Source organism: Podarcis erhardii (assembly GCF_964252035.2).
Source record: "Podarcis erhardii genome assembly, chromosome: 6".
Lineage (NCBI taxonomy): Eukaryota > Metazoa > Chordata > Lepidosauria > Squamata > Lacertidae > Podarcis > Podarcis erhardii.
The window spans coordinates 57,284,809-57,312,792 of NC_138510.1; the positions used below are offsets into that span (position 1 = coordinate 57,284,809).

At 42.0% G+C, this 27,984-nt stretch overlaps 2 protein-coding genes across 5 annotated transcripts in view; one reads left to right on the forward strand and one right to left on the reverse strand.

Annotated features, from left to right (window-relative positions):
- ZFYVE9 (zinc finger FYVE-type containing 9) overlaps positions 1-5,210 on the forward strand; it is a 49,712-nt gene extending 44,502 nt beyond the window's left edge. For all 3 annotated transcript variants that reach the window (XM_081866871.1, XM_081866870.1, XM_081866869.1), the window contains exons 15-17: positions 1,427-1,532; positions 2,165-2,341; positions 2,859-5,210. In XM_081866871.1, coding sequence (XP_081722997.1) covers positions 1,427-1,532; positions 2,165-2,341; positions 2,859-3,020 — 445 coding nt within the window. In that variant the 3' untranslated portion in view covers positions 3,021-5,210. The remainder of the gene's footprint in view (positions 1-1,426; positions 1,533-2,164; positions 2,342-2,858) is intronic.
- The window catches only part of CC2D1B (coiled-coil and C2 domain containing 1B), a 36,938-nt gene continuing 14,094 nt past the window's right edge, over positions 5,141-27,984 (reverse strand). For both annotated transcript variants that reach the window (XM_081866886.1, XM_081866887.1), the window contains exons 7-25: positions 27,154-27,460; positions 26,824-26,948; positions 25,324-25,399; positions 23,506-23,601; positions 22,205-22,335; positions 21,183-21,255; positions 20,409-20,533; positions 19,564-19,759; positions 17,490-17,662; positions 16,596-16,721; positions 15,479-15,537; positions 14,774-14,890; positions 14,117-14,190; positions 13,784-13,842; positions 12,193-12,244; positions 11,282-11,381; positions 8,363-8,453; positions 6,473-6,603; positions 5,141-6,070 (exon numbers count right to left, since the gene is read on the reverse strand). In XM_081866886.1, the coding sequence (XP_081723012.1) occupies positions 6,484-6,603; positions 8,363-8,453; positions 11,282-11,381; positions 12,193-12,244; positions 13,784-13,842; positions 14,117-14,190; positions 14,774-14,890; positions 15,479-15,537; positions 16,596-16,721; positions 17,490-17,662; positions 19,564-19,759; positions 20,409-20,533; positions 21,183-21,255; positions 22,205-22,335; positions 23,506-23,601; positions 25,324-25,399; positions 26,824-26,948; positions 27,154-27,460 (2,100 nt within the window). In that variant the 3' untranslated portion in view covers positions 5,141-6,070; positions 6,473-6,483. The remainder of the gene's footprint in view (positions 6,071-6,472; positions 6,604-8,362; positions 8,454-11,281; positions 11,382-12,192; positions 12,245-13,783; positions 13,843-14,116; positions 14,191-14,773; positions 14,891-15,478; positions 15,538-16,595; positions 16,722-17,489; positions 17,663-19,563; positions 19,760-20,408; positions 20,534-21,182; positions 21,256-22,204; positions 22,336-23,505; positions 23,602-25,323; positions 25,400-26,823; positions 26,949-27,153; positions 27,461-27,984) is intronic.

A 27,984-nucleotide genomic window follows, 5' to 3' on the forward strand; every position in this document is an offset into this window, starting at 1 on the left:
GCAGCTGGTGCTTTCTGTCAGCATGTGTGTGAGTGTTCAAGGAGGAGACATATCCTTTGTTGTCTTAAAATAATTGCTGTAAAGAAATAGATAAGGTATGTTGAACCACCGACGTAAGATATGTGCACGGGATGTTAACAGCTCTAACTGCATTTTATGCTTCCACATGTGGTGGCAATTACTTTTCAGTTGCAGGGGTTAACACACTGTTTGTTGTGTTAACTGTGTTACAGTTATTATGCTTCCTTAGAATGTCTTCATGCTTTTCTGTGTAATGCAGTAGTAGAATGTGCTACATCCCCCCGCTGCAGGGACATTACTTCAAAGAGGCATTTATTCAGGATGCTGCCGTTGTAGTAGTATTCCACATGACTTCCTGGGGTGTTCTGTGGTTTCACACAGACAATTATTTTTGTAGGTTGATGGGAGCAGCTTCCTATTTACCTTTACAGTGGCATTAGCCTTAATTTTGCTTCAGTAGCTTGATGATTACCAAAACGAAAAAGGGAAGAGCTTTGCTACCGTGTGAAAAAGACTTCTGCATTAAAACCAACACTAAATGTTTACACTAAATAGTGGGGAACCTTAGGTTTGGGGGCAGAATATAGCCCTCCAGACCCCTTGTATCATCCTCCCACCCCATCCTCCCTGCTCCATGTATTCTTTGAGTGTTTTTGTCTGGCTTGAATGTGTCCTTGAATTGTTATGTCTTTCGTTTGCCTGCATTGAGAGATGTTGAGGGGAAAGGGTGTAGAAACCTTTCACATTTGTGCAGTAAGTTACATTCCAGTTGCTCCTAAAGGTAAGACAAACCCCCTCCCCACCCACCACTGACACGCCTCTCACGAGAAAATGCAGTTGTCTGGTTGGAAAAAGTTCTGTGCCCTCGCAGTCATACATTGTCCAAAGTGTTGAAATGTTAGGGTATTTGTATGGGGACAAAGACAGCTTTGAACTGTGTTAAAAGGTTTCATAAGTATTCAGATGGTTATCTATTTACTGTATAGAGATGGGACCTTAGAAGTAATTTAGTCCAACTCCCTGATTAATACAAAAGGGCAATGGCAGCATCCCTGCCAGTACACCATTAAGCTCTGCTTCAGTACCATACACATGCTTTGCAACTGTACCAATCATATTTCTGGCTTTGGCTTTTCTGTGGTACAACTGGAAACACCGTTAACATGTGCAAAATTGATTTGACCAGTAATGATGGTAACAAAAAAGGTGTATACAGAAGGCTCTCTCATACTACTTTGTGTGTCTGCACACAGTCCGTTTAACTGCTTGTGGTGTTATATTGCAATTTCCCCAATGTATATGAAATTGTCTTGATTGAAGGGACTTATTTTTCTGCATAGTCTTCTGATCTGGGTCTGTATTCTTAAATTCTGCTAACAAAAGTTTCTTACTTCCTCCTTTCTAGTGTTGTAAGTCCCATTGATGGAAAATCAATGGAGTCTATCACAAGCGTGAAAATATTCCATGGCTCAGAGTATAAAGCAAATGGGAAGGTCATTAGATGGACAGAGGTGAGGAAGCAAAACTGTTTTTGTATGTTAATGCAGAAGTATTGCTTGATTTGGGGTGGGGGGAAAGCCATGTTAGCCCTCACCAAATACTCTGGTTGAATGCAAATGTGTTCTTTTAGATAGCCCAGGCTGAGACTCATTGTGTGGGGTCTACTATACAGGTCCTTGAACATAGCCTTGGGACTTAGCTCTGAAGGATATAGTACACTACTGTATAGAAGGCATCCTAGAAAAGACTCTTGATACATTTATTGGCAGTCCATCTACCCTAATTATTCTGGCTATTTCTTTCATACTGATGGGATGAGCAGAAACCTGAGGCTGAGTTTTTATTTGTTAAAATGTGACAAACTTCTAGATCTGATTATCAAGGAGATCTGAAATACTCCGCAGAGATAAAAATTCCCAATGATATAAGGACATCTGCCCACCACCATGTCCTACTGGAAAATGCCCAAACGTTTTATCATTGGTTTGGTGCCCTTCTAGGTCTAACTACTTTCCCTCAATGGCCAAAATCCCTGCCATTAATTAGAATAGAAAGCTTGCCCTCGTCACAGTGATCATGAGTTACAAGAATAGTATGTTATAGTACAGAAATTTAGAGACTGGAAAAATTATGTTTTCTTCAGGTTTTCTTTCTGGAAAATGATGACCAACACAATGGCCTAAGTGACCCTGCTGACCACAGCAGGCTGACTGAGAATGTGGCCAAGGCTTTCTGCCTGGCCTTGTGCCCTCACCTGAAGCTTTTGAAGGAAGACGGGATGACCAAGCTGGGTTTACGTGTTACGCTTGATGCTGATCAAGTAAGTGAACACATCTTGTGGGGTAAATTATCTCCACATCTTTGGCGTTGGAAATTAAATAAGCTGGGACCTATTTTGGGGGTGGGGGAGATATGCTTTCTAACAGAATTGCTGCGACCCTAATGTGAAAACATGCAGATTGAGGTTACCGTACTATTCATTTCTTGAAAATGATTCTTCTTATTCAGTTCTTATTCACAAGCTCTTCCTGGACCTCACTTCCCTTTTTTGAACTGGAAAGGACCTCCTTTTGCACTTGTTTTTATGTCTGTTGTATTTCAGAAAGCTGAAAAAAGCCTCTTTTAAACTTCTGAGGGTGATTATTTGAAAAGCTCCAAGTTGGAGCCTATTCATGTAATCTTGAAGGCTTGCTTCAAGATCACAGGGTGGGTCTGCTTACCTGCATTCTTCCATGGATAAAATTTTATTAGCTGAGAACCTCTTCCGTCATGCTAAGGGATTGCTTTAGTCTCTAGTTTCAAAACAAAATAATATTTTCTCTTTACTTACTTTTTAGGTTGGCTACCAGGCTGGGAGCAATGGGCAGCCACTGCCTGCTCAGTACATGAATGACCTGGACAGTGCCTTAGTTCCAGTGATTCATGGAGGGGCATGCCAGCTGAGTGAGGGCCCAATCATAATGGAGCTTATTTTTTATATTCTGGAAAACATCTCATAAGGACTTCATTTTCTGTTCAGACCTGTTCCAGCAGCAGCTGTATCTGAATCATTTGCACTTTAAAACTGGAAAAATTAAGCTTTTGTTAACACTATTATGAAGGGGGTGGGTGCGTGATTGAGAACAGTTGTTCCATAATTCTGAATCGTCTATGCATTTGTCAACAAACAGGATCAGGGCAGCTTCTATACTACAAAATGGCTATGCTATCTTTGCAGCTACACTTCTGTTACGGATTAGAAACAAACAATGGTCATGTTTTAAGACAATTGCAGTCATGTATTCAATGCTCAAACAGGTGCAGAGATCACTGGGGAGTAAATAAAAGGAAAGGAAATGTAAACATTTCTGATGTTTGTAGATGAACTTATTATGAAGACCTCCATTCTGACCTCACTATACTGCCGCTTATGGTTAATTTCTCTAGACATTGAAATTATCGTTTACATTATCTTGACCAGATTATTGGTTGAAGTACCTCCAAGACATGTCGGAATATTCTATAGAGATGTACAGAGAAAGAAAGCAGCATGACTGAGGGTACCTTCTACGTCTGTCCCAAGCAAAGCAGAATCTCTCTAGAAGCTGTATGTAAATTACGCTTGCAGTTTTGTGTGTATAATAGGATAGTTTAACTTTATTTTTCTTTATTTGTGATAAAACTGTTCCCCTAAGCCTGATGACATAGCAAAAATCTGCCCTCGTAAGTTTTGAGAGAGCCTGTCACAGGCGTGAGAATTGTTAGGCTTAAAAAAAAAAAGTTACCATGGAAATTTGTTCTTTTTGTAGTTTGGCCCTGGGTTGTTTTTTTAGGTAACTTTTTATTTTCCCATTTGGTGTACATTTATCCCCACCATTAAGCCTGCACTTATCTAACACTTTATAGAAGCAGCACTCTGTAAAGCTAGCCTGTGAAAACTGTAATAGTTTGGCTGCTGTTGCATGTTTTGCTTTCACTTCAGGCTGAGAAGTTTGCACTCTGTCTCACCTAAGACGGCACTTATGAGAAGAACGGCTTGAGCCCTTTCACTGCAGCGTACAAAGCTGGCAATGAGAGTAAGCAAAAGAACACGAGCACGTTCCTTTTAAATCCAATTTTCATCCCTGAGCAACTGATAGCCTTGTGGAAAGAGCTGTGTCCATAAGAGAGAAAGCAAACCTAAGCTTTAACAAGACACAGGCTGCTGCTGTTCAAGGCTGGCCACCCCCCTCCATGGGTAAGGAGGACAGTCTGGCCTTTTAAAGAGCAATCTAAAATTGGAGCAGCATGGGCAAAATGGTGAGCATTCAAGGGTAAGGAGGGGACAGCAGTTGCTCCAAGCCTGTCAAGAAATTATTTTTTAAAAGCAAACATATAGCAGTGAGAGCTGTAATAGTTAACTTTCCTCTGTGGGTAGGAAATCATAGTTGAGCAAGGTGCTACTGCTTGCCTAAGATTAGTAGTAACAAAAAAAGCCCTCCTAGTACAACCTATGTAAACTGCAACTAGAACATAAGGAAGTCAAGGCATTAGAACTAGACCCCAAATTAAATGGCTGGAGAAGTTAACCCCACCTGAATACAAACACTTCTACTGAATTTATTAATGGTGGGCCATATGCTATGAAGACAGTTAAATTCTTAGCCCATGCTGAACCTGAAAAGAACTCAGGTGCTCAATATTCTGCCCTGGGAGACAGGGTGGGCATAAAGAGGCTCCTTTGCAGAAGAAGGGCCTTACATTTCCTGCTCTTTCTTTTCCTTGCATATAAAAAGTTGCTTTTAAATTTTACTTCCTTCTGTGACAACATTCAATTATACAGACGGAAGCTCAACTCTATTTAGATTTTACATGGCTGCAGTAGATTCCTACTTCAAGAAATGGCATTCCAATTTCACCACAGAAGTAGCTTTTTCAATGACTTTGTTTTGCTATTAAACTTACTGATAGAGGGAAACTACTGACTTTCCCCCCTGCAGAAAATCATTTGTTTGGGTTATGTTTGTGCAAAATGCTATTGACTGACTGGTTTGCTTCAACCATAGCCTTTAAAATGACCTTAAAATTTACCATATTGTTAAGAAATGAGTACTTGTTTAAAGAGAAAAATGTACTTTTAAAATTCAGTTACACTGCAAAAGACTGCATATTATATTTTTATTTTCAACATGTAGTTTTGTATATTAAATTTATTAAAATTAAAAACTGAATATTGTATTGTCTCTATCCACTTAAGATAAACAAACTCTGCCTGATTGGCAGACTTAGTTCTATATTCAGGTACACACCTAGGTTTAACATTCTAGAAAACAGGCAACTCTTTCTTTTGTCAAATTACTGTTTCAACTTACACCCAAATGCTGTGCTTCTCAAAATCCTTAAGCAGTAAAAAGTTTAATTCTTCCTCTCCACTGAAAAAGAACACAAGAACATGGGCAGATTGAGGAAAACAGCTTAATAATAAATCAGCTACTAGCCATCTCAATATGGTATGGGCCTTTCCAAAAGGCTCGTGATAATGTTGCTTTAGAGCAAGGTTATGGGTAAACTTACAGAGAAAGTGGGGGGGGGGGAATGCAGTGATGGCTTTTAAAAAAATTCATTCCAGGCAATGTCAAATGCATATTCATGCTGCTGTTAACAGTAATATGCTTAACCTAATGCTGTGTGCAAGAATAGAATTTATTCCAGGGCTAGGAAACACAATCTTATTTGCAAGTTTACATGATAAACTTCCATTGCTGCAGCCCATTTTAGTATATTGTCAGCCATTAAAACCAAACCTTTTTGCCCTCGCCTGCAAACATGCCCTTTGCATAAGACAGCAGCCCAATGGGTAACAGTCACGTAGTACTAACATTGCTACTTTCAGCAAGGTTTAAGGTAGGTCTATCTTTGTGGATCAGCACCTTCTTTCCCAGTAGTAGACTTACAAAGCTTACCAACTCATACTATATGATAGTTATGAAAATAAAGATGTTATGTTCAGTAGTGCATTCGTTGAACATCTTTGGTGCTTGCAGAAGCTCTATGTATAAAGTCCATTCTGCAGCTTTTAGCATTTCTGTATCTGTGGGTGACAAGAAAATAAATATGAATGTGGCTTTAGAGGAATAATGGAAGGATTATTCAAAGATGATCAAACATCCATGACAGAAGTACAGAATCTTCCTAATGTGCTCTCAAACATTAACTGAAGGCAAGTCCATTAAAACCACTCAAGTATAAAGTTTTAGAAATTTATAAGGGACCGCAACCCTTCTTTAAGGATTCCTTCCTGTGGCTACATTGTCCTTTTGGTTGGACGGTGACTCATTTTAATTTTAAAGATGAATCGTTTGCTATCTTGCATATTTTTAAAAAGAAAACTGCTTCATGCATGTATCTATAGAATACATTCACTTGTGGTAATCAAAGCAAAATCTTGAGATTGCTCATGCCAATTGCCATCCTAAAAGACAGATGCACATACCTTAGGTGGAACTAATGTTCAAGGACTAGCCAGTTTTCTGTAATTGTTTGAAGATCCTGCCCACTTAGTGGCTCCCTGAGTCTCACTTTTACTTCTAGTTTCCCTCCAGTAGGCTTCCTGCCATCCAAAACCTAGACACAGAAGCAACATGAGAAGTTTAATCACAAGAGACATAACCTAGAGAACTGCAATTGGCTTTGAACATTCAGTAGGGTTTTGGACTTCACTTGTGGCAGCTGTATGTACGGCAGGTGGGATCCAAAACAAAAAGTTCAGTGTGGATTGTTCAGTCATATTCTCTAGGATATGGGAAAATAACCCTGTTAGTCAGCATTTCCTGGCTGGTGAGCACATTTGGTCCTCATTGGGTTTTTTGTTTTTGTTTTTTTTGCAAAGGGGATTGTCTCACGCCCGTAGGTTTTTTCCACTACTATATTCCCCCCTACTTTTGCCAACCTTGGTGTTTCCCTGTAGCTGCTAGTACTTCTACTTTGGTGGAGGTGTCAGGGGGTGGGGATGGCCTAGACCAATGTTTCCCAACCTTGGGTCTCCAGCTGTTTTTGGACTACTACTCCCATCATCACTAGCTAGCAAGACCAGCGGTCAGGGGTGATGGGAATTGTAGTCCAAAAACAGCTGGAAACCAAAGGTTGGGAAACACTGGCCTAGACCACCAACAGTGCTTATGTTGGAGCATCAAACAGGGAATGATACTACAAAGTTTACATGGCCAAACATTAGCATCATTAATTCCTTGCAGATCCTGATTTGTCACAGGAAGCCAACAAACTACCCCCCCCCCAATTGATAGAAGTGGTTTAAATCCGTTGGCATGGCATCCCTTCTGGAGAGGATAAAATTGCCAAATTGTAGGCAAATAGGCAACATTTTAAAATGGTTTTTAAAAAATATGAAATGTAACTTTTCAGAATTGGATGAAATTTGCAAGAAGGTTTACCCTTTCTGAGGGCAGCAATCCCACCAAATTTCAGAAGCTGCAGCTGTTTCCCCACAAGGCTAATAGGTAGAGTTTAGAGTGGATTAAAAAATCACTAAGCACCTTTTGGGGTGGGAAGAACTAAAAGTAGGGGGACCTTCCAGGTAAAATATTTCCCTCTGATTCAAAGCTTGACATGTCAGCCACAATATAAGCTCTCCTTTTCCCTGTTGCATAATCAAGTTTAGAGACATGACTTTTGTTTTTAGCAGCATTTTCTAAAAATAACTGACTGAGGTGTCACAAAGGCCTTTGGGGGTTCCTGCTTTGCCTAGGGGAAAAAATCTCTCTAAGGCATCCTGTATCGCATCAGAAATTGGAATTAAGCTGAATATAATGTGTATCTCTAATATCTGAACATAGGTACCACTTTTTTCAAAGTGGCACAGCACCAGTTGCAATGCATAAAAGCTAATTCCAGAGGTGTTTACATACACACAAGGGAGAGAGACTGTAACTGGATCTCTCCGCCACAGTCCAGTAGAAGCAAACTTGGCTCTCCAAGCTTCCCTACTCCTTTGCTGCCAGAATTCCCTGTGGTCATCGCTCTCCTCCCTTCCTTAGGACTTTTGGGGAGCTATGTTGGTCAGCACACTATTTTTGTACCCCCCCAACAACATCCTTGGAAAATTCTAGTTGTGCCTTAAGGAAGACCTGCATCCCCATGGGCAATCCTAGTTTCCAAGCACATTTATATCAGCATATGGCAGGTACAGCACCATCCTCATGAGACTGGATGAAAGCTGTGCAAGTAACGAAACTCCTATGAATGAGGAAAGTCAGTGCAGCATATCCTGTTTTACAAACACACTTTCAGCAGGACTACTGTGCAAATAAGAAGAAAAAGGTAGTCCTTACCACAGCTTTCTTTGAGAACAAGAAAGGTACGGTACCTCAATAATTTCTCTGATTTCACATTCAAATTCCAGTTTGTCCAGTTTCAAGTGTGCTGTCCCCACTTGCTTGTCACTTCTGAAAAAGGACCTGGGGAAGGGGAGGCATGTCAGTGCAAGATTCAGCTTCTTCTCCTAACTTCCACGATGGGAATCGGCAAAAGAACCCCAAAGACTCTCAGGATCTCAAATTGAGACACAGATCCTTCCCAACTCATACCTCCAAGGTTAAAAGCGGGTTATAATGCCATTGTTCAGTAGTGCTACCAACAAAAGCCGTAGGCAGGGGTCAAAAATATTTTGCACTGTATAGAGTAGAATGATGTTAAAATGAACAAAAATTGCTAGTGTTACGTTCAGTGATCAGACGTGTTTTAGGCTAAGGAAGCAACTGAATGGAATGACCTATTTATTTCCAAATATGCCTAAAGATCATGGCTTGGTTCACAAAAAAAAATAACAGTGCAGAAGGGGAGGGGATTCCCAGGTGCACAGGGAAAAGGCCCAATGCATTTTGATGAAAGTCTTCAGCAGCACTGAGAGGCAAAATTGTAAACACAGCAGCAGCAGCAGTGTGCTTCCCGCAGGCTCCCTCACTTTCATCTGTGAGTACAGATTTGGAGACAGAGCTTGCAGAAAAGCAGAGCAGTAGTGCTTCTCAGTGGCTCTGAAGACTTTCCTCAAAACATGTCAGGCCTAATAAACTATCTCCCTATGAGCTCTGCCCCCACCCCTTCTGTTAGGAGGAGCCACAGCAAGGCTTGAGCTTATCTGCTCCTATTTGTTTGAGTGCAAGGAAAGATTAGAGGCTTCTGCTTCTAGTCTGCAGCAAATTGCAAGTGCTCTTCAGCTGTTAGTCACATGAAAGGGCTACTGTGGTGGAAGGGGCTGTGGCAGGGACACGTTTTTAATACTACCATCAAAAGCCATATGAGTCTTTCTGTCCCTGAAGTTCATAGCACAACTTCTGAAGTGGGGGTCCTGTTCTGCGTGTGGAGGCTTCAGACCTCAGAAATTACACCCCAACATGGCAAGGGTGGGAGATTCCATGTGACTTCGGAAGGTGGGGTGAAATGTACAGCCCTGCTACACCCTTCATGTGAATGGCTCCTGAAGAGCTCACCCTCAAATCACATTCAAAGGTTCTGGTTGCTGCATTTGGACAAAAGGGCAAACTAGAAAGAAAAGCTCTCCCTTGCATGTAAAGGAAGGAGCATGCAATCCTGCTAATGGCCTGTCATTTCATCTGAATCAAACCCACTTGTGGGGCTTGCCATAGTGTGAACTTAAGAACAGCAAACTCACCTATGGCTCTCCCTCTTACAGCTTAAAAATAGTATTGCCTTCCACACTTTTTGGCCACTATAAATTTTGGATGCATGCTTACAAGAGACATGAGACCACTCCCGCAAACAGATCCTATTAATATTCTTTCCTACTGTTTTCTTCTAGCCTAAACAATCATGCACCCCATCCCAATGAAGACAATTGTACAATCTTAAAACTACCGTATTTTTCACTCTATAGGACACACTTTTTCCCCTTCAAAAATGAAGGGGAAATGTGTGTGCGTCCTATGGAGCGAAGACGCCATAGCCCTGCGACCCTCTCCCAGCTGGAGAGGTGACGCGCGGCTATGGCAGGATCCTCTTTAGCCGCGCCTTTCCGCTGCTCCCTGACCTGCTCTTTGGGGCTGGTGGTGGGCTTCCCCCGCCAGGCCCAAAGAGCAGGTCAAAAGGAACCTGAAGCCTGGAGAGAGAGAGGGGTCGGTGCACACCGACCCCTCTCGCTCTCCAGGCTTCCAAGGTAGCCGCCTGAACGGCACTTTGTTTTAGAGCAGGAAAACAAGAGGGGGAAAATTCTCCCCCTCTCTGTGCAGCACCTCCTGCCGCTTCGCTGAAGGGGCGCTGCGCAGAGAGGGGGAGATTTTTTTTTTCTTGTTCTCCCCCTCTAAAACAAGGTGCGTCCTATTGTCCGGTGCGTCCTATGGTGCGAAAAATACGGTATACACCCGTGAAACAGGATCTAAATTGTAGTCAATGCTATATCACAATTATACATTATAGTGCTTATTATAAGCAAATTATTTTGGCCACTAAGGATTCCTTTCAAACCGTTTCTTTAATGCCAGACAACTTGACACTAAAGGCCACACTGCAAATAAGGGCAGCTATTCTTACTGTTATATGCCAAATTGACTTAAAATATTCAGTGTGAGATACAGATGTAGCCTTGTAGTACTCAACCAAAAGGAGAAAAGCATCTGAAGTTCATCATGGAAGATTTCCACCCTCCCGCACCACAACAGTCATGTGGGTGCATGTCCTGTTTCAGCTGTGGCTTAGATCCCTTGGGGGCAACAGGCATCAGAAGCAGAAGCTTGGCAAAGGGGATTCTGTGTTTTGATATGGAATCAGCACAAAAATGCATTAAGGTCTACAGGATGAAAAGATTGACAGCCCCTGATCCCTGCTGAACTGCCAGCCTTAGTATACAGGCCTAGTAGTATAGAGCCAAAATTCTCAGGAGTTTTCACAGCTTTTGGCTTTAGTAGAGTATTAACAACACCCAAATACAGCGCCTGTCAGTCATCTAAGAAGATCAAGCAGAAGACCAATATTACGTGACTGTAGTCTAAAAGTTCAAGCACTGCAAATGTCTGAAAGACGTATCTGCTGCATATGAGCAAATCTCTACAAAGACTTCAAAATAGTTCCTTCCCATATTCTCAATTATATCTTCAGCTACCCTGTAGCTAAAAATTCCAAACACACAATGATGCCTACAGATGTATGCGACAAAGAGTTACATTTTTTTTAGCTCCAAAAGAAATCTGGGAATTGTTTTAAAGCAGAATTAACAAAGTCCTTGAGCTCAAGCAATCAAACTGTTTCCCATTAGGCATGAACCCCTACTCACCCTTTGTGGAAGATTTCAAATTTAATTCCTTTAGCCTGAATCGCTCTTCGGAAACCTCTGTGATTTCGGTTAATGTTCAGCTTGAACTGCTGATCATATTCTGGAAATGCACAGACAGATAATCAGATACAAACAGCTGATGAGACGACTCTGAACCAAATAAAAGATCAAGAAAAGCATGTGGTCAACACCTCAAAATAAGCAGGTGGGAGATATTTTGCCATGGAAAAACCTTTCAATCAAATAGGCCCCACAGGTGCATATCTGAGAGGTACAGATTGTACTGAATGACACAGTGACTTGGTCCCTACGTTTTCCTTTGCGAGAAGAAGAAGCCAAGACAAAGGACTGCAAGTCCTTATGTATATTACCCTATTCAGTAAGTTTTTTTTTAAAAAAAAAAGAACCTGCAAAAAAAAGTGCTACAGGATTCATGCTAAATAGCTGTGAAATAATAGATCCCAAACAATTCTATGCAGTTGGGGGTAAGAGGGTGACATCTTTTCTGTGGCAAAATGAACAGCAATGTTGGATTTCTAAGGGACAGAATGCAGAGGGATCCAAATATTCCAGGTACAAGTCCTTCTGGAGTCGTATAGCTCAGTAGCAGAGCATGCACAGAGTTCCAGGCCCAGCCTTTGGCCATCTTCAGTTAACCTGTTGAGAGCTGCTGCCACTATACAGAGCAGTGTTGCAAGTTAGGTTAACACCGTCACAGATGCGGAAATCGCTTAATTAAGAAACCCACAATACAAAATTACTACTGCTCTGAAATGAGAGTCTTTGAATTCTGTTCAGGTAGGCGATGCAAACATAAAATGGAACTAACCCTTTTCAGCCTAGCTCTGAAATGAAAATCCAAGAAAAGACAACGTAATGATGGCAATAATAGTATAAGCACAAGCACCCACCTGGGCAGTTGGTATTTTTTATCACTGATGTTTTACTTTTCTGAGCTTGCTCCTGTTTTAATAAAAGCAAAACATAGGTTAACAACACCCTAAAACTAAACACCTACAGCCACACACCATTAATATTCAGCAGAAATCACAACATCTTTGTTTGCTTTTCATTTGGAAAGAAAGTCCTGCATAAGTGTAGATAAAGTTTTCTTGGGCACAGCCCATTCAATATGGAACAAAATGCAAATACTGAGATTCAATACGAAATATACAAGAGATAGAAACAAATGGCGCATGGGGATGTTAAAAAGATAGGTTAGATCCAATGCTAGCATTGCAACCACCATTCAGTCATTTTGCTTTGCCGTAGTACAAGAGCCTGGTGCAGGTAGATTTCTCCGGGACCTTTTCATTTGTCTTCCTTGTCCCCAAGAAGGGAATGGGTATGGATCTTCAGAGGTTGCAACAAACATGCTCCAAAGAGATTGTTTAGCAATTACTATTCTTTTTAACAACCCAATCATACAACAAAACAAATTAACTTCTAGCCCAAAGCACAGAAGAAGTCTCTAGGGAGTGAACAAGGACAAGGTGACCCAATTACTGCCAGCACTTCTAGATGATATCCTAGTTATCAAGCAACATAGCCCTTTCTCTATTTCAGAGGCAGCTCCTTCCCCAGCTGCCTCTCAAGCATCACATATACAACCCTATTAGAAATGCCATTCTCTTTTCTACTGTGATAAGGCCACCAGAGATGCCACCAGTGACCCTGCCTTCCTAACTATTCTCAGAAAAGCCAGTGGGGTTCTCTGTCCTTGCCTTTACTTGTGAAGACCAAGCTCCGCCCCACCATGGGCTGGTTGCTCTAAAGCAGGGATGTGTAAGTCAAGCTACTCCAGAGGACCACCTTTTCACTTTCGTTAATTCAAGAGAGCTGGAGTGTGGCATAATGGTTAGAGTGTTGAACTATGACCTGGGAGACCAGGGTTAGAATTCCCACTCAGCCACGAAGCTCACTGAATGACCTTGGGCCAGTCACCACCTCCCAGCCTAACCTACTTCACTGGGTTGTTGTCAAGATAAAACGGGGATGAGAATGATGTGCACCATCTTGAGCTCCTTGGGAGAACAGTTGGTATATAAATGTAATAAGCTCATTTCTGTGTATCTCTCCCCCCCCACCTCAGTGATTTCTTTTCAGCCTTGTTAACCCCCTTTAGCACATTCTTTCCCCTCCTGATCTCTCTGTATCCTTGTTTTTTCCTCTCTGTTTCTCATTAACACCCAGGATCGTCTCTTTGCAGCACCATAGATCTTGCTTTGTCCCGATCTCTTTTGTCTCAGTTATCCCACTCACTTCAAAAGTTGATAGGGCTTCTCTGCACCTTTATTTTATGCTCTGCTTCTACCCCTGTCCTGATATTTACACGGCTGCTCGCTTAACGCAGCAGCAATGCCCAAGTCATCCATTCTCCCAATCTTTGCATATATTACATGGCGGCAAACTGAGGGTTTGCATCTGAATATACTTGATAGGGAACTGTCACCCTAGGGCCTAAAAATTAAGGAGGGAGCAAAAGCCTTGATGTGTACTCACTGTATTTGGGTAATGGAATTCAAATTTCACAAATGCGTCCAAATCATTGGGTGCCACACCTGTGCAAAGAGAGGAATTTAGCTGAGCAAACAGCCGCAGAAACCAAAAGAAAAATGGGCCAAATCTTATGAACACAAGACTGCCGATTATCTCACAGGAAAGAAGAGGCCTCTACTCAGAGATGTTTGTTCCCGATTGTGACCCAATTTGCTTGATAAAAACAAAATGATCCTAACTACTGATTAACAGAGGTCAAGTTCTCAGCTCTATCAGCTACAGGGAAGATTGCAGAGCAGGAAGGAATCTTAAAAATTCATGTCAATGGTAGACTACCTGGTGGAGCTGGTAGATTTATTCCTCGGACAATGATAAGATGCATTTCTGTGCTACTGAGTTCAGAAAATATTCTACAAAGCAAACAAAAAGAAAAAGTTTACTCCAGCAATCCGGAAGTACTTCACATTGCAATACCAAACGTAGGGAACATGTAGAAATCGGAATCGTGAAGAAATACACAGCATGCTTGCTTTCTGACAACTAATTGCAGGGTGAAAACATGGTTTGTTGTTAGTTTATGAAGCACAAAGCCTTGCTTAACCATGGTTTGTTTGGTCACTGCAGCCCAGGCACTCTCCAAGCTACAGAGGCACAAGGCAAGAGTAGCTGGAAAACCAACTAGCCTTGTCTGTTTGCCTGCTGAACAAGCTGCAACTTAGTATTACATATGCAAACACAGGCAACATCAAGATATGAACAAAGTTATAGCCCTTTGACTCAAGGGGCTGGGGGAGAGTGGTCCCATTTTCGTGGCAGCCCCACATTTACTGAAATGCCTAGTTTCCACTATAAAACATTGGTCACTTTTTTGGGAACAGAAATTCACAGTATTCCAGGTTGCTTGTTCTTGTAAGGTTCAGAAAGGTTTTGTAAAGCTCATCTATCTACAAAGATAAGACATTTGAAACCTTCCCATCTTTTGGACATCCATACCTTACAATTTTAAAGGTTCTCTCTTCAAAGTGGTGGCTTGGGGGATCCAGCCCCTGGGCCTGTGCAAGCTGTAAGATGTCCAGATCTTTTTTACAAATCTGAGCCAGCTTCTCAAACCTGAAACGCAACACAGAAATACACAACATATAGTAAAAGTGAGAAAGATCAGGAAGAATATTGCCAGAGCTGCTCTGGTTTCATTAATGTTATCAGTGGGTGGCTGCTAAACTCATGGAGGCAGCTCCTCCTCAAATGAGAGAATGGCTGGACTCCACTTAAGGCAGAAATAGCTCCTTGCCAGAGGTCAATGGGAAAGCTGTCTAGAAACTGATCAAGCCAGTGGAGCACCAGAAGGACTTAGCTTTCATTACTGATGGGATTTGGGAGCTACCTTCATCAAGCAAGCACAGGGAGCAGAACACTGGCTGCTCATCATGAAATTTCCTTCTTGTTTGACATATGGAGACACCCACCATGTAGGCTGCAGTTCTCTAGCTCACCCAACGTAGGGACATGCGATTGAGCTTCCCCTCAAGTGAAAAAGTCAAGTTACACTTTACATAGTTAAGATGGGAGGAACAACTTTTTCCCAAGCCACAAAATGACTAGACCCAAGGGATAAAAGCAAAATTCATTCTGCCAAGTGGAATTTGTATTGCACCCAATTGAGATGTGCCTTCAATGCTAAACTCATAATAAACCTACCGGGAAGTTTCAGATACATTTCCCAGATGTGTGAACTGCTTCGAATACTGCAAACATTTCTATTAACAGAAAAAAGGAGGGGGTTGTTAACACTGCCACTAGAAGTTCTCTCGTTTCCTCTTAAAAACACACATACAGAAGACATATAAAGAAGGCAGGAACTTTTTCTGAGCACCTTTATTTTCAAATCACTTTTGAAAGGAGAGAGAGGGTCACTGATGCTTGTGCATATATCACAAAAGAACAACAGTTTAGAGTTGTATGCAAAATAGGCCAGTTTAAAGTATAGAGAAAGCCACTCCCAACATAAGGAGGGGGGGTTGCGGGCTCACGCCCACCTACATCCGCGCGGACCCCGCGCGACTTGGGAATCCTCGGGCTGCATCATTCCCTGCGCCAGCCAATCGGCTGGTGACAGGGGCGGGGCTAAGCAGGTCATTTAAGGTCGGGGGAGCCCAGGATCACCCCTTTTCTTTCCCTCAGCCAGCTGCGGATTCCCTCCCACCCACCCTCTAGGTTTTCACTCAGACTTTGCTATGGACCTCGGTTGGTCGCTGCAAGGGGCCTGGTAGGAGTTTTTCCACTTGGCTAATTGGCATTATTTTGGAAGCCATTTGGTTTTTTCGCCTACCTCGTAGCAAAACGTCACAACGCCTTTGGTTTGGGCGGTTAGGCATTGGTAGGGGTATTGTTATGCAGGTGAGTTGGGGGGGAGCGCCATCACCTCCCCCAAATGCTATGGGGTAGTCTGATAAAGGACTCCAGGGGGCATTGCCTCATCCGAAACCTATGGAGGCTAGGGCCTAAAGTGCGCTCCCGAGTGGTGACTCCTCGGGGAGCGCCTAGGGATGTGCATCTCAGGGGCTCCCCCTGTTGGTGTTAACCCTTTCCGGGTCTATGCCGGATAGTCTGATAGGACCAATGCCTAAAGCCAATACCGCTCTTACCTGTAATCAATAAAGCTGTGGCCATTTTTCGCCCATTAACCTAAATTCTGGTGTCCAGTGTCTTCATTTATTCCAACTGGCGGGGGGGGGGGATCGCCACACAACATTCTACTTCCACTACAGGACCCTTAGCTATCGATAATGCTATAGGAGAGGAAGGAGTCACACACCTCATGCTGGTCTCTCAATAGCTTGATGAGCTGAACGTACACCTCTTCTGCTTTCTGAGAGAGTCTGAGATCTTCATGATGTATGATAATAAAGTCACCTTCATCATCTGTAGGTGGTGATGGCAGCTACACAGCAACACACAACACATGTCAGAGCTTCTCTGGTAAAATTGTGACAGAGAAAGGTGAGCACTGACAAAAACAAAGTCTCATTTTTGTAACCTGCACGTATGTATTTTTATATGTGTGAAAATTGCAAAAATGTAAGGCCACCTAGGCAACAGAATTAGGTGCCTCCCTCCCCTTATTCCCTACAGAGTGACTGGGGAAACTCAGCCAGATGGGTAGGGTATAAATAAATAATAATAATAATAATAATAATAATAATAATAATAATAATAATTACTCCTACTCCTACTCTGAAGTGGCTATAAAGTACAAAATAATAACTCAGAAGAGGCAATTTTGATGGCTGAGAATAAAACATACAAGCAAGCTCCCATTTACATGCAGGTTACATTCCAAGGCACCACACGTTTAAGTGAAGTTTTATATAATTAATATATATATGTAAATATACATATAAATGTGTGTGCATGAGAGAGACAGAGACTGGGTGCAACTGAACAAATTCAGAATTTCAAAAAAAGTAAAAGGCTCCTACAATTCAAGGAGAGGAGGCAGGGTAACAGCCAGGATGCGAGTGCAGGCCTATGGTCAGGCCCAACTGCAGAAAAGCTTGCCTCTGTCTTAAAAGAATTACAAGGTTTTCTGAAATAAAATCCACAAAAGCTGTGTTCAAAGGCAACAAAGGACATCAGACGACAGATAGTGGTGTGAACAGTGCTTCCTTCAAAGCAGACCTGATACACTCTTAGGAATCTTTCTACTAACCTTGGAAATGTCGACCAGTTTGCCACTTTTTGCCCGCTCGATCTTTGGCTCCAAGCTCTTGGCTGTTCTTAGGAACGCCTTGGCTTGCTCCAGATCATTTCTCTTCTTTGCCTGGACTGCAGCCTTTAAGTACTGTTTCCTTCTACTCTCCAGGAATTCAAGGTGCTCTAAAGCTGCAAAGAAGCAAAACAACTGGGGTGTTGTCATAGTTGTTGTGTGTGTGTGTGTGTGTGTGTGTGTGTGTGTGTGTGTGTTTTAAAAAAAACACTTTTCAGATTTGGAGATATTGCAGGCTCGGTTCCAGACCACTGCAATAAAGTGAATATTGCAATAAACCGAGTCACGTAAACATTTTGGTTCCCCATTGCATATAAAAATTATGCTTGCACTATATATAGTCTATTAAGCCAGGTTCCCCCGCTGGCTGCAGGGGCGGTAGGGGAAAAACCCACCTCCAACCCTAGCCAGCTCCACTCCTGTGGCCAGAAGCGGAAGGCGGCGACAGCGGCAGGGCTTTCTTCCCCGGAAGCAGCTAGGCTGCTTGCAGCTGCACAATGAGCAATATGTGAGAAGCGCAATAAAACAAAGCGTGCCTGTGCTATTGGAGGAGAGAATTTATTTATAAATTTATAAAATTTATAAACCGCTTGATTGTTAAAAAACACACACTCCCTCAAAGCAGTTTACAATGAGGATAAACAATAAAATTACCAGTAAAAACAACTAATTTAAACGTTAAAGGAATAAATTCAGCAGTAAACCCAAAAGATATTAAAACATACATCCACATTCTATACATCTGGGTTGGCTCATCTAAACAAAAATGTTTTTAGCAGGCGTCAAAAACTACAGCGAAGCTGCCTGCCTGATGTCAATAGGCTAAGACCCTATCAGATTCATTTCTTACAAATGTGAAATGGGCAACAGTTGTTGCTTGTAACAGTGCCAGTTCTGCAGACTGAAGTTGAGTGGGCAATATAGGGGGGTAAAGCAATCTTGCAGGTAAACTGGTCCCAAGTTATTAAGGGCTTGATGTACTAATAGTAACACCTATAGAAAGCTATTTCCTGCTTAGCTGTATTCCCACTCTGCACACAAGGCTGTATGAGAGAAACAGAAGGTTTTCTCATCCCAGGGACGCACAGAATAGGCAGTAATGGTGCAGAAAGAAATGTGTGGCAGTGGCTCCTATTTATTTCCGCCCTCACACCGAAGCATCTCCTGTGTGCAATCTGCCCAGTCATCCACAGCCACATCCATTAGATAAAGCCTTGCTTGCCAGGCTTTGACTCAGACGGAATACTTAAACTGTGTGTGGGAGCTCAACATTTGCAAGGAGTGGGGGAGGACATGAAAAAAGAGGGGCAGAAAGGACACTTCTCAGGGAGGCAAGAACTTTCACTAAGCCTGCCAGGTATCTTTATGATGTCCTTTCCAGAGAGCACACACTAGCTCTTCCAAGCTCCTTAAAGTAAGAGAAAAAACAGACCCAGCCAAGAGGTAGTCCTGTTTTCTCAAATGCAAGCTTGCCATCTGCATCCAAGCTGTGCAAATGTGTGGCATGTCTCCACGGAACACTGTCAAGCATGTGTCATTGAACTGCTTAGGAGGAAGACAAAACACTGACTAGCTTGAACCAGTGCAAGTAGCAGTGTCCTGGTAGTTATCTTGATTACAGCAGGGGGTCTGTCTGTTATGTGCACATTTAAGTGGATAATTTGGGTCAGAATAGGAATCCGTATTAGTCACTCATTTGCTGTCCAGATTCTACATACCTTTCTATTCTACTGAAAGGGAGGGCTTGTTAACATCTTACAAGCACTCCAAACACAGCATTTCACAGCTCAGAAAATGAAAAGCCAACAAGGGCTTTGTCCCAAAGGCTTCTTCTGTTAAGCCTCACTGAACGTATTTCTTGTGTACCATTTTTGTCTTGTTCTATCCTCAGCGTGAACAACTGTTTCCCCCTTTTCCTTCCTAACATCCTTTAAGTATCTAAAATACATCACTTCCTAAGTCTTGCTTGATGTAAATGAAATAAATACAACTCTCAGCCAGCTGTTTGAGTCCTTACCAACTGGAGAGATGTGCTCAGTGGATGCAGATTTCTCTGGGGCTGCTACAGGGGTGGGTTGAGAAATATCTTTCTCTGGAGAGGTTTCTTCCGGGATTACAGCAGATGGCACAGTTATTGGCTGAACAACTTGCACTGGCTTCTTAGGAGGCTGAGTGGGCTTCTTGGAAGCTGGAGCCTGTATGGAAGGCTCACCCTAGAGGGACCAGAAAGGAATTGAATGCAATGAGCAGGAAATTCAGATATAGGGCCCAAGATGAGGACGGATACTAAACAAATGGATCCCATTACAGCAGCCATCTGCTGTGGTGCTACAGAAGAGAGACCTTTTGTGTGCTAAAGGGGTCAGAAAGTCATCTTAAGAGGCTGAAAAAGTCCTTAATAACAGCACTGTAGTCATCATCACTAGGCCGTCTTCAACAAAATGGGTTATAGAGTGATTCATCATCTGAAGTCCTAGTGCAGAGTGTGGCTTAACAGGAGATGAGCTACTACTAGGTACCCTAACACAAAGTCTGTGAGTTAACCAGTTCAGCAGTTGGCATTAGGAAATTAAAGGGAATAAGCAGTTTTAACTACCAGAGCTTCTGAGTTGTGGCCAATGCTAGTCCTACTCAGAGTAGACCCATTAAAAAGCATGAACATGACTAACCTGATGGGTTAAAAGGAATGGAAATGGTGACTGGAAATGTTTCAGTGTATGTAATACTAGGTTAGTAGGATTTTTTAAAAAAACAACAACAGCAGCAATAGCAGCTTTTGAAATAGTTGGCTGTAACTTGTGTTTTAAAATGGTAAGAATATTCTTCTGCATCTGTAAGCAAACAGATTTTTAAGCAACACACCTCGTCTTCCTCCTCCTCTTCTTTATTCTCTTCCTCCTCCATCTTAACCAGCCTGTTAGCATTTTCAAGGACAGCAGCAACAGTATTGTCATCTGCAGGAGCCAGTCCAGGAATCGGAGGAAAACCTGAAAAGAAGAGAGAAGAAAAAAACCCAGAAGATAGCCTTAAAAATAAATGAAGATGAACACAACACACATTTATGAGGAGAACTACAGATTTAAAAAGTTGAAATGACAATTATCATTATACTCAGAAGATACAAGTTCTGAGAGTATTGAGCATGAACTCCAGCGGCTGCCCACAAAACGGATCACTGACACATTCAGGCCGAGGAGGAGGAGAAGTTTGGAAGCTTTCAATTTTAGTTAAATTGTTTGTGAACTGGGAGCTGTGTTTAACGCTAATTATGGTTAATTTCAACCAGCCAGCTCCTCAAATGGGTCATATGTTGTATGGTGCTGTTGCAACCCACCTTAGCTCAGGGGTCATGACCTGGTAGTGGGTCCCAACCCACCAGCTGAAAACCAACGAGCCAACTTGCAATTCAAGAGGCCCTCTGTGCTGTTATCGTGCAACTTCATGAAAGTTTACAGTCACAATAAGCAGTTTCATAGCACATTCTGTAGTGTTGTCATGGAGCCAAGCCAGTCTCCTGACAAGGCAGAGTAGGAGGGAGTCTCCTGAAGCATTTTTGGCAAATGTGCCAGGAGCAAAGCACTTACACGAGGGTATCTCACATTTCAACACACAGCCCTGACAGTGTTGCATACTTACCAGGGGGAACTGGTAGTTCCCCAAAATTCACTTTCCTTCCTGCTTTATGGGCTCTTATGGCATCTTGGTATTGCTGTTAAGGAGAAAATTTGGTTAGAGAATACAGTCATCTGACAGGTTGTGGGGAGGGGGAGATAAATACTTATTTGTCACTCATTTGTTGTGTTTCCCTTTATGCCATAAGGATTAGAAAACATTTTAAGAGCACTCCAGGCAGAACATTTCATAGCTAGAAAAATGCAAACCTTCCTCCATGTACTGCATCTGTTGCTGGGCTTGCAGTACACAGATGCAACAACCCCTCCACATGGCTTTAAGAAAAGGGCTGAAATATTTGCCCCAAGTTCTTAGTAAATGTGATGAAATGATGGTTAACATTATTCAGAGTGCAATTCTATATGCGTCTCCTCAGAAGTAAGTCTTTCTGAGTTTAATGCAGGCAAATTTGATAATGACATTCTCAGAGTGTAATGTGAAATATGTGATGCTGAAATTCACCACCCAACGAGCTTGTATTCCACAAGTCTAACAATTATTATTTTTATTTATCAAATTTGTATATTGCCTGGTTATAGAGAAATGTTTTCGCCTGGCTCCCTAAGATATGTAATGAAGGCGCCAGGTGAGCTACCTGGGGAAAACATTCCAAAAGCAGGGAGTCACCACAGAAAAGGCCCGTTCTCATGTTGCCACCCTCCAGACCTCCTGTAGAGGGGCCTCAGATGACAATCATAAGGTCCAGGGTGGTTCATATGGTGAGAGGCCTTTAAATTACCATGGTCCTGAGCAGTTTAAGGCTTTAAAGGTCAAAGTCAGCACTTTGAAATGGGCCTGGAAACTAATTGGTAGCCAACGCAGTCAGGTCCGGATTGGTGTAATACGTTCAAACAGGAGAAGATCCTCTTACTGCTGTTATATAATCAGTATCTTTTGTGATCTGATATATCACAGCAGAGGCTCACAACAAAATGATTATAACCAAGGGACTTTTGTGGTAGCACACAGAGCTTCTTCTTCTTTACCTTGGCTATCCTCTCGTGCATCCTGCTCTTCCGATCATCTCCATTTGCTTTGGCTTGAGCGGCTGCTGCTTTGTATTTCTCCAGCCTTTGCTGCAAAGCCTCCATCACTGTTTTTGGCTGAGGCAAGGGACCTTTAAAAGCATCCAAAGAACGTATCGTATGAGCTCAGCCACAATATAGGCACCTGCTTCTCGCACTTTGACCTAGGGGAGGACAATGTCTTGTCTTCCAGGTGTCGCTGGACCACAACTTCTACTAGCCTTTAATACTGACCACACTGGTTGGAACTGGAGCCCAACACCTTCTGGAGGGTCAGTGGTTCCACCATCAGTGCTTTAATCCATTCTCCTTTTCCCATTGACACAAACAGATGCAACAGTATTAAAAAAACAAAATGAAAAAATGCTTCTGGTGTTTGTGTCTCTCAAAGAAAGACACACTTTATTCTTGTCTGAAAGGTGTATGTTGCAATATATGGAAAGACAGATTTATATATGCATATATGTGTGTGTGTGTGTGTGTGTGTATGCTTGCGCGCTCTCTCTCTCTCTCTCTCTCTCTCTCACACACACACACACACACTACAAAAAGAACACAGTACAAATACCTGCATACTTAAGACTATATATATATATATATATATATAATTGGAATATTTCAAACAAGAAACTATGGTCCATCAATTTAAGATCATTCCCTGCCTTTTTCATATGTATAACCTATCAAAAAGTTGTAACCTATACTGTATATGTATATATTACCATGAAGTGTTGCTTGCTTGCTTGCTTACTTATTAAAAATTAACCGTTTACTCATTTGATTGTATACTTATTCAAAAATCAGAATTGCAAATTACCATTAATTTTTTAAAAATTTACCATTAAATTTCACCCAAGCATATGACTGATGCCGTATCTACCAAAAGCATATATAGACGAATATTGTTTCGTGTTCCGTCAGTCCAATAAGGAATGGATAAGCTTCATTTTTCAATAGAAGTATTGCTGCTCTGTCTAGTTTGCCTAATTAATATCTGTTACCTAATTTGTTACCTGAACCTAATTAATATTTGTTAATTTAACTACTAAAGTGATATGCCAAATTTTAAGTAACCAGTCGTCCAATCTAGGTATTTCTCAGTTTCTCCAATTCTGCACTACAATTTCATAGGCTGCACTTATATAGATTAGAAATGCTAGTTATACCTATTATACTGTAAGATCTGAGTTTCTAATCTATACAATACACCTCACAAGAGAGAGGCTTTGCTTTAAAACGCATCTAAGCCGAAGCTTTATTACCTTGACTGTCTGGTGCTGTCACAGGAAGGCTGGTTTCCACAGCTACAGATGGTGCCTGTTTTGAGGGAAGCTGTATCATTTCTGGACTTTCAAGGTCTGAAAATGTGGGTGTCAAGGGAAAAGAATTTAATGCATTTTATAAAAGGCACGGAAGCGTAGAGATACAAATTCTTCACTACAGTTGCAACATAATTCAACAAGAGCCAAAGAAAATTTGGTACTGTAAAGAGAAGCTGTTTTTTCCAATGGGAACAAATGTCGCTCTAAGTCTGGGGTTGCCAGCATGCCACCCACAGGCACAATGGCACTGCCCTCCACCCATCACTGCCATCATTATGGGGTGGCGAGGATGGTTACCTTCCCTCTCTTGAAAAGTACAAAGTGATGAAGGAGGAAATTTGAAGAGAAGTTGTCCCTACTGCTTCTTTCAGCTCTATGTGCTTTTCAAGGCTCAGATTAGCACCTAAAGCAGCTGAACAGAGAGCAGAGCAACTGAGAGGATAGGAGAAGTATAGGTGAGTAACCTGGGAGACTAGGGAGAAAAAAATTAAGCTGCTAGGCAGAAGAAAATGGGGTGCCACAGGAGATAGAGAGAAGGGAAGAGGGAGGAAAGAAATGGCACGCCAGAGAGACAAAGGCAGTGTGGAGTGAGAGAGGGGAAGATAGGGAGAGAGAGAGGCATAAGCCTGACACACTGGATCCCGTAAAATGGAACCTCTTGAAATTGCATAAGCTTTTCACAGGATCCCACCCATGTCGCAACTGAAGCATTTAAAAAAACGACACTTTCCATTGTTGTGGCACAAAAGCTTTGATCCCAGGTATGGATTCTAATGGGGCCTCATACCTTTTTAACATGAATTCCTTCAAATCCACCACCACCAAATCATAGATTCACAGAATTCACAGAAGGATTCTGTGATTTGTTAGCGGTTTTGTTGTCGCCCTATTTGAAAATGACGGAAATCTAAGAGGATCTGTGTCTTGCATCAATGTTTTTGCAGTGTGGTTGTGATCTAAGAACACCAACACCTAACTCCCACAATTCCACTGTTAGAATAACTACCAAATACACTAACACTTCCTCCAACTCCTTTACATATTTGTTAGCTGTCCAAGCAGTTCCAGTTCTCAGTAAATAGGGACAACCACTCAACTAATTTTATGTAATTAATTCCAAATCCTAGAAACGTAGAAACATCCCAAACAAAATCAGTTTAAAATTCAGTTTACGTAATAGCATGGGCATGAAACTGATGTTTATAAGTAATTGCAACCAGGAAAAAGAAAAGGTGGAGTCACATAACACTAAAACAGTACATAGCAAATGCATTCTCTCAGGCGCAAGATATTGCACTTTGGACTGCTCAGAAACACAATATCCCTTCAGCAGACACTTAACCTTAAGCAGAGACATGCAGGGGGCAAATGAAGATGCATTCGCTGAAAAAAAAAATCCACACAAAGAGACATCAGTGGGAACAGAGAATAGGATATTTCAATTTCAAAATATGGAGAATACCTGGTTTTGAAAAATAAAACAAATGACTGCAAAGTTACTTAAGACAGAAAAAAAATTCATCATGCAATACATTATATTAGATAGATTCACATGCTTCTTTTTAATGATCTGGAAGCGAAAGCAGGATGCCATTAGAAAACTGAAACTATGAAAGTCTGACAGTTTCACAACATCACAGATCCTTTCAGGGTTTCTACCGCAGGATATCTGAAGTCAGTGTGATAAACCTTCATCTTTTATCTGCAATTCAATGTATTCTAGTTACTGGAAAGATCATTTATCTCCTTTGCTCTTACCCTGTGGTGCTGGAGGCATATCCCTGAGGTCTACTGGCTGCCCACTGTCCAGTGCTTCCAGAACCAGGCTGAACTTCTACAACAAAAATGCAAAGCCAAAGGGTCTCTATGACATTGATCTCAACTTGGTTCACAGAATGGTGCTTCTGACCACAGAACTAGCACACACACAGTGGTAACTCGGGTTACGAACGTAATTCGTTCTGTAGGTCCGTTCTTAACCCAAAACTGTTCTTAACCTGAGGTGTGCTTTCGCTGATAGGGCCTCCCGCTGCCGCCGCTGCATGATTTCCGTTCTCATCCTGGGGCAAAGTTCACAACCCGAGGTACTACTTCCGGCTTAGCGGAGTTTGTAACCTGAAGTGTTTATAACCCGAAGCATTTGTAACCCGAGGTACCACTGTACAGCATCACAGATACCCACTCTAATTGAAATTACTACTACTACTACTACTACTATTATTATTATTAACATTTGTATACCACCATTCATCCAAAGATCACAGGGTGGTTCACAACATAAAAATACAAAACAAGAACCCAAAACACGTAATAAGAACAAGAACAAACCAACAACCTCCCTCCCACAAACACATTTAAAAAGACATAGATTGTTAACCAGCCAAAGGCCTGGTTATAGAGAAATGTTTTCATCTGGTACCTAAAGATATGTAATGAAGGCGCCAGGCAAGCTTCCCTAATGAGAGCACTCCACAAACAGGGAGCCACCACAGAAAAGGTCCATTCTCTGGACCTCCCATAGGAGAGGCATTCTCAAATTTCTAGCCATTGAACAACTTGAATTGAATCAGAGAACTTCTGTTTAGGATTCAAAAATAAGAAGGGATGAGATGTGGATTCCAGATGCTAGCAAGATGCACTCCTGCGACCCTAAGTCCCCACTTTCTCTTTTTGATGGATGTATCCTTCATTCAGTCCCCAGCACATGCACAAATCACCTCATTCCCCTTCAATACTCTTGTATGCAGGTAGATACAGTTCTTTTAGATCTCTATCAATATTTAACTTGCATAGATTTATTTATCTGGTCAAAGAATATAGATTTTCCTAGTGCAATTCTGCTTTAGGGATCCTGACACAAGAAAGCTAGAGAATTGTGACTTTCACTCTAAAAAGAAAGGAACAGGGAGCTGGTCCATATGTTACATTTACCATGAGATCAGTTAGTTCATGGTGATTTCCCCATTACACAGCCATATTACAAAGCAGAATTTACTGCGTGAGTCAGGGCCATTATACAGAGTTGCCTCTTTTCCAATTCAGCTCCATGGTGGAAGAGGTTGGAAAACTCAATATGCCGTGGCTCCAACTCATGTACGCCTGGGGTTGGAAGTTTGCCATGGGGGTGCAAATCCCCACAGTGAAAGTAACATATACGTTTACCCTCAGAAAAAGAAATATTCTAGAGAATCCTCAAGATCATCAACACCAATTATGGTTTGCAGAAAACTGCTTTAGCTTGAAATAATGACGCCTCACCTTCCCAGTCCTCATGTACTCTTTTGCCTTCTCAAGATCGCCTTTCTGTTTGGCTTTGAGCGCTGCTAGTTTGTACTCCTTCTCTCTTGTCACAAGCAGTGCTCGTGTGTCAAGGTCTGGGGAATCTGAACAAGACAACAAAACATAAAAACACCTACTATATAGCCAATAAAACATCTACTATAAACACCATGAGGACCATAGTTCCTTAGGTACCTGGGTCCACCACCCATCCACCCTATGGAAGAAACAAGCAGAAAAGTGGCACTTTTGTGTGCATATGCAGAATAGGGATGCTGCAGGGGAAAGGGCCACACTCAAACTACTTACTGTTTTCAGAAGTGCTACTTGTTCCCAGAACACCTGAATCTGCATCCTGGCTCTGGAGATCAGGTGTGCTCACAGATAGCTCCGGATCGCTGGGGTTCTTTAATTCATGGTCTGTAGTAGAGCCTTCATTTTCCTCCCCTTCAGGAACAGTTATTTCATCTTGGCTGCCTGAGTTTTTAGGCAAGTCATTCAAAGGCACGGCTTGTGGAGTTGTAGCAGAGCTCTTCCCGGATGCTACAGGTGGTGGCATTTCTTCCTCATTCACTTTTTTCCCTTTCTTCACTGCAGTCAGCATGGTTTCCAATGCCTAGTAGTGATTGAGTAGCGATTTCAATTACCCAGCATAGATTAAATACTTATCCCCTATATGATCATTCCAATCAAGCTGTGTCTTTCATTTGTTGACCCATGTAGTCTCCCATCCAGGTGCTCAACTCGTCCAGATCAGTTTAGCTACAGCAAGATGATGGCGTCATGTACCTTCAGGCTATACCTGGGATCTCTTAGGTGCCTGGAATCTCACACTCTACAGCCTTCTTGGGAACTGCAGCATTTTGCAATGTTCCGAGATCAATGAAACACTCCCAACCCACACACACAAAAAATGATAAAACTCTGTCATATTCTGGGTTACAACTTCCATCAGTTCCAACCAGCATGGCCAGTGTCATGGATGATGGGAGCTATAGTGCTATAAAGCTTTGCAATTCATCTTCCACTGGTCTGTGCAAAGACTCAACAACGCGACTTTAAACTATATGGGAGAATGCAGTAACTTTCTGACAATACCCACGCATCAAAACAGGAAGAGAAACTGTACCCATTTTGCTG